Here is a 6,536-nt window from a genome sequence, read left to right as displayed (position 1 = left end):
CGGGGTGCCGAGTGCGGGTGCCAGTGGTGGAGGAGGGGAGGGGTACACGTCGGTGCTCTAGGATGTACACGGTTGTATGGTATCGAGGCTCTTATGTTTACCCTTCCCAAAATGAACTTTTGTACGAATTGGCCATTGGACAAAACGACAACACGAGCCGGCATGTACGTGCGCTCCCGCCTCCATCTGAATACGTTATCATCGGTTTGGCGGTTACTTAGACTTTTAGTAATAGAACCATTTCCGTATTAGGAGGGTACGGCAAGCGGAGCAAACCAAGCTTAAACCCATTACGGTATAGTGGGTGGTCCCCGAGCTAGGGTGGATGGAATTTTCAGGGTTCCCAAACGATAGTCGTGAGACAGAAGGTACTGTGCGCCTGAATAAACACCATGAGCCTATCTTATGGTGTTCGAAGGTAGAAGTATCGTACATCACAAGGCGTCAGCAAACGAAAGCGGTGCAGAACATCCATTTGGTTCCATGATGTGTTTAGTTTTTGACGGATACTTTATTCTTGTTATTTTGTTCGTCCGACTTGTTTGTAATTTTAGAGAAACGCAGAGACTAATTTATGGCAACACAAAATAAACATGGGAGCGGTGGAGATGAGGAGGTGTCGGCGTTCTGGCGATTTACTCGGAAGGCTTCAGTAGAAGCTGCTGGGAGTCCCAGCAGCTTCTACTGAAGCCAGTCCCCACCAACCGGGGACTTCCGGCCGGGGATTTTGGGCGGCAGTATACGCCGTGAAGTTGTTTACGGCCTGCCAGTAAACCCAAAGCAGAAGAAGAAGAAGTGACGTCAGCGGCTTCATTTGCCTAATCCACCCGCAGGGATTTATTCCGGTGTGAACGCGATCTGTACTTAGTTCATCAGAACTAAAGAGTTCTGATGAACTAAGTTCTCATGAAACTTTGTGGGAAAAGTACTGCGGTGTGAATGCGCCTTATCAGAGCTTTTATTCTGGAAACAGCTGATTGGTGCGGCCAAAAATGGCTTTATAAGAGCAGTAATACTGAACCAGAACAGTGAAGTTGTGAGCCTTAAAACCAAAGCAATGAGCGGACGGACGCCAAAGCTCCTTTGAGGGGAAACACAGAGTCACAATGCAATGTATTTGTATCCATTGTTATGATACAAATATTGATTAGAGCTGCAGATGATGCACAATTTCAACTCAAAAAGTATTTTCACAAACCCACAAGCCATCTGTCATGCTTGACAAACTCCCCAACTGTCCCCCAAGTGCTACAAGAAAGTTATCATGACTTATATTAATTAAATAAAACAAGTCTCAGCTCAAAAAACCTAAATATATTATTAATGTCTTTGCTGGCAACTCTGTCATTGCTTTGGTGTAATTTTAAAATAGCTCTAGCATACAAAAAGAAAACCTGAAAGAACAAATAAAAGTAATTTAAAGTTCAGCTCATGCCTTCATAACGCATCTGATTAATTAATCCCATTGATTCATTATATTGAAAAATTGCGTCGTGGACAGTTTTGGCCTGAGGTTTGCATCATGCGCGCAGGCCTCGGTCAGGAGTTATTTCCTGCTTCTAATCTGAGCTAAACCTTCTGCTGGATTACTCAGATAATCACACCTGAACCCCTCCAATCCCGCAGAACCAGGGGTTCAAAGAACAACATGGAACCCAGGAGAGTTAATGGTACCATCCTCCTCCTACACTGCTGCTAACACTGTTTTTCTTTCACTCCCTTCACTCTCCCGCCATCTCCATCTTTCTTTTCACAAATGAAGGAAGTGTGGCACGCACAGAGAGCGACGCATAAAGTTGGGGGTCTAATTTTGGCAGGCAAGACTTTTTCCCCTTACCCTGTGTTTATTCTGGCTCTATTAAAACATCTCCAAGGAGGGGAGGAGAGGAAGGGAAGGGGGAATATGGAGGGAGGAGAAAAAGCACAAAATAGAGGCGATGCACTGATCTTTTTCTTTTTTACCTAGAATTGTGGAATTCTGATGAACTTCGTATAAGAAAATAAACTGCTTTATAAATATGACACTTGGATTTGCGTCACAAAAAGGAGAACTTGAGACTTTGGTGAGAATTTAGAGGAACAGCTTATATAAAAGGAACAGCTAACGCCCCATAAAACCACAAAGTGCCACTTTTACAATTATTTCTTTTATGGATTCAACAAATGAGGTATAACGTGTTAAACTGCGATCTTAAGAGGTGTTTGTATAAATATCTAGTTACCTTTAGACTGAGCCAGGAAAAAATGTTTCTTGGTTTTTATCATGAGCTAAGCTAACCTGCTGCTGGTCTTAGCTACGTATATATATTATTTGCAAATTATTTAAAAGGAAAAATCCACTGTGTCATTTTGACAGTCCAAGAGCTGAAATATTTTGATTTAAATGCGCGCACACACACACACACACACACACACACACACACACACACACACACACACACACACACACACACACACACACACACACACACACACACACACACACACACACTGTATACTTAAGCCCAGCGTAGAGGATGGAAATCAGACCGAAGCAAAGACTACCCAGGGGACATGTTGTTCATGTTAAGTTCAGCTTCAACAAGGTGGGCGGCAAAAAATCTTCACTTAAGTTTGTAAGTAATATTTGTGGCTAATTTGCCCCCAAGAAAATGGAAGCCACTGAGCTCTCTGTTGAACACAGACAAAATGGGAGAGAGTGCAAGTTACAAAAGTATATTTCACTTGAACTGACAAGCTTTTGGACCAGATGTCTTTCCAAAAACTTCAGACCAGACGAGAAAGACCAGAAGCCGTGACGTTTGAACAGCTGCGGCATGAGGTAAGCGCTTGAAGGTCATCACATGTCATCATTATGTGACCTTGTCTTATTGACGGCCTGCCACCTTACTTTACAGGTAATAAGTTTGCCGTGGCACTAATGATGAGCAGCAGCAATAATCAGCCCACCACCACCGCAGCTCGGCAGCTGTCAAAGGAGGCCCCTGTCCGTTTAAATGAAGTCTGTAATGAGACTCACGGTTGCATGCTAGTCTTCAGCTCAACACTTCCCTTCACAAGGTTGCAGGGAAAAAAACACAAGGTGAACCTAATTTATTCCAACTTGCAAAGTGTAATGTAGCGTATCGTGTGGGAAAGCTGTACCTCAATGAGTTGGAATCCTTGAGATGTTTAGATTATAGGAGTCCTAAAAACGTAATTCCCTCAGAAGGAAAATCAGACAAAGTATTTGCCTTGCATCATCATCATGTGGATTTTCATGGAACTAATTCCAATTAAGGAATATAACTGAAAAGTCTTTGAAGACATTTATACATTTTTATAGCCTGGAAATTAACTTAAAATGCATCATGATCATTTGGCAAGAACAAAACCCTTAGTGGTTTCAAAAAAGGATTTGCTTCTCTTTATCAGATTGCGGCAAAATCATTTTTCTGTTGTGAGAAATTGGATGATCCTCATGATCATCATGCCAGCCTCGCATTGTCATCCTCAAAAACTCTTGTAATTTAGCCAAAAACTCATCCTCCCATTTTCTTATCAATATTTGTTTCCAATTTAGTTTATTTCTGGTGTTGTGACAGTGTCCAAAAATCTAAAACATGTAAACATAGGAATGGTAGAAACAGATGTTTAAAACGGAGCATGAGTTCGTGCTCCTCAAATGTGTGTGTATGTGTGTACTGTGTAGTCATCTCACTGTGAGAGTGGATTTAGTAAGTGTCTGATATCCACTATGTGCCAGCAGTTTTGATGGAACATGGCAGCAAGCCTTACCATAATGTCATTTGGGAAAATCATCCAGCTCAACTCCTTTGATCCTGTGAGAATCAAACGAGCAGGGAAAGTTCGAAGTGTGTTCAACAGACTCAAAATATTTTTTTATTTGGGCAGGAGTTGCACTTTTGCCAAGAACATGATAATATTAAAGTGGAAAGCACTTATGGATAATTATTTAAAACATTTTTGTATCATTTGGTTTCATTTGCTACCCTCCTTACCCTATTTAATTTGATGTGCATGTAAAGAGATTAGGACTCTGGTTGGTTTCACTGTACATTCAAACAGCTTGCAGCTAATTAGGCGAATATAAAAAGTTATATAGAAAAGAAACCACAAAGAGAGACAGATGTGCGTCATTTTTCTATACTGCTCATTTCAGGCCGCAATACAGAGGGAGACTTAGCTCAGTAGACAAAAGACTTTCACTCTTAATTATAATAACTTCATTATTGCTCTGGAGGCAGATGAGTATCACATTATTGCCCAATGAGAAATGAATTAAAAATGTTTACATTTTAAATAATATCCTATTTACTGATTAGTCTTCTAAAAATCAAATAACACAGCCTAACCCAAGTTAGCTAGTTTCTCGAATACCACAAGCAGTATAGAAACGAAGGACGGGTAGAAGGGAAAAACACCCAAAGAAATAATAAAAATAAATACATACTTTTCTTACATGTGTGTGTTGGCACTAGGTGTTTACTCTATGCTTATGGGATTCATTTACATTTAAAACAGCAAATATATGCACAAATGACTATTTTTCAAGTCCCCCGAAAATGCCCGGTTTTTTCTCTCAAACAGAGTTGGCAAAAGTTACCTCCAAACTATTTGTTTTCATCTACTACACTGACCTGAGTCGGTGTGTTTCGGATGTCAACATCTGCTTTGTTCTGCTCCCGCCCAACAGTCCTCATGGTCCACATACCGACTGTGGCCCACGGCTAAGTGTGCGCAGTCCACATTCAAATGTGAACCATGTGAGCTGAGATGGTTGGGCGGAAACAGCAGCATACAACATCAGGCATTTGGGATTTAAAAGGCGCATATTAAATATTCATTTAGCCACACTGAGAACTGCACCAATAAAATTGAAAATTACAGACCAAGCAGTGTTATAATGTCAGTGAGTCCTCAATAAAAAGGTCCTTCTGAGTACTTTTAGGCTGGCTCTATATATCAAAGGAGGCCATGCATTGCCATGAGAAGTACAAGATAGAAACACAATGCAGCATTTTCCTCGTTTCAGACAGTATCAGCAGCCAGTATGTCAGCAAACAGTGGGAATGTTGGTGTACGCTCCTTAATGAATTCACTGAACTGTAACTTTGTCTTTAGTTTATCTATAAAGTCTGTAATTACATTTGTTTCTATTATGGACATTATCGGAAAACAGGTCCACACCTGATTATCAGAACAGATCGCAAATCAAATGTAGTTTAGGTCTTCTTCTGCCTTTATGTGGTCCAGGACCACCTATAACAACATTTGCAAACTTCAAGCTCAGATTTTTACCCCCATCAATAATACAACATAGTTGCAAGCCATGAATAAGTATGCAAATTGTAAAATGTATGCATTTGCAATGTCCATTTATAAGATTATAGTACTCTAAGAACAGCATGAATAGAGTGCCAGAGAGAAGATAGAGAACTAAAAGACGGATAGGAAAAAGATAAACTTACGTTGGCCTTCCTGGCAGGAGAGTAGGGAGTGGATCTGGAAAAGGAGACAAGGGGATTTTTTTTACAAGAGGATAAACAATATTGCTCCAAGATCGTTCTCTGCACAAGCTGCCAGCTACAAGCAAGAATAGGTTGAGAGGAGTGTTACTGAAAGGAGCCAGATCTCTAAAAGGAAAAGATGAGTAGGAAAACATTTCTTGTTTGACACAGTAAGGGTGTACAACCTGATTGTGAGATCTGCCTGCCAACAAGCTTGTAAATGCTTGGCAGAAACTGCTCCCTGCTCTTACCAAATTTGACAAAGAGCACGCCTGTCGTGGAGACGGTCCCCTGTGTGTTGGTGGCCATGCACTGGAAGTAGCCCGTGTCAGTAGTGTCCAGATTGCGAATGCGGAGGCGTGATCCGTACGGCGTGGATCGATACGAGATCCGTCGAGGCTCCTGCACCACCGGGGCATCGTTTTTCAGCCAGCGCACGACGGGCGGTGGGTTGCCGGACACACGGCAGATAAGCTCGGCTGTGTGGCCCAGAGAGGTGGTGATGTTGTTCATGGGAGCTTCAAGGCGGATGAAGAAGGACCCTGGAAGACAGAGGAGAAAGGTGTTGAAAGAGAAGAATAAGAAAAATGATATATAAGAGTCAAAAATGGATAGGGAGACATTGTACAAGGCACTGTAGAAGGCCAAGAACTAACTAGAGAATGCAATTCCTGAAGTAATTGCTAGTGGGAATGCTTTATGCTGAAAAGCTGACGCTGAACTGCTATGCTGAAATGTAATGTGTAAGAAGAAAGTGAAGAATTTAGATTCAAATGATATATGAACACTGGGGGCTTGAATGTGTGATAAGAGAATAAAAGAAAGTAAAAAGGCTTGGAAAAGCAGCAGAATATTTTAACTGCAAACTCTTGAACTAACTTGATGGCCAGTGATCTGTCGCCATGGCAACGGCATTTGATGAAACCCCATAATACGCTTAAATGTGTGAATGGCTGCATCTTTACCAAACCTGTGAAGGTTTGGGCCGTTAGCCATCATCTGAAGTCTCGTGCTGTTTTGACAATT

At 41.5% G+C, this 6,536-nt stretch overlaps 1 protein-coding gene across 1 annotated transcript; it reads right to left on the bottom strand.

Annotated features, from left to right (window-relative positions):
* Nucleotides 1–5,467: 5,467 nt before the first annotated feature.
* On the bottom strand, nucleotides 5,468–6,506 carry LOC104962137 (tyrosine-protein kinase transmembrane receptor ROR1-like). Its single transcript, XM_010790537.1, has 3 exons — nucleotides 6,476–6,506; nucleotides 5,762–6,052; nucleotides 5,468–5,505 (listed from the first exon to the last, which is right to left on the bottom strand). Exons 1-3 carry the CDS (start codon nucleotides 6,504–6,506, stop codon nucleotides 5,468–5,470), a joined length of 360 nt encoding a protein of 119 aa, XP_010788839.1.
* Nucleotides 6,507–6,536: the final 30 nt, after the last annotated feature.

The sequence above is a fragment of the Notothenia coriiceps genome, unplaced genomic scaffold, assembly GCF_000735185.1.
Source record: "Notothenia coriiceps isolate Sejong01 unplaced genomic scaffold, NC01 NC01_scaffold00034377, whole genome shotgun sequence".
NCBI classification, from domain to species: Eukaryota; Metazoa; Chordata; class Actinopteri; order Perciformes; family Nototheniidae; genus Notothenia; species Notothenia coriiceps.
This window is presented reverse-complemented; position numbering and strand designations above follow the sequence as displayed.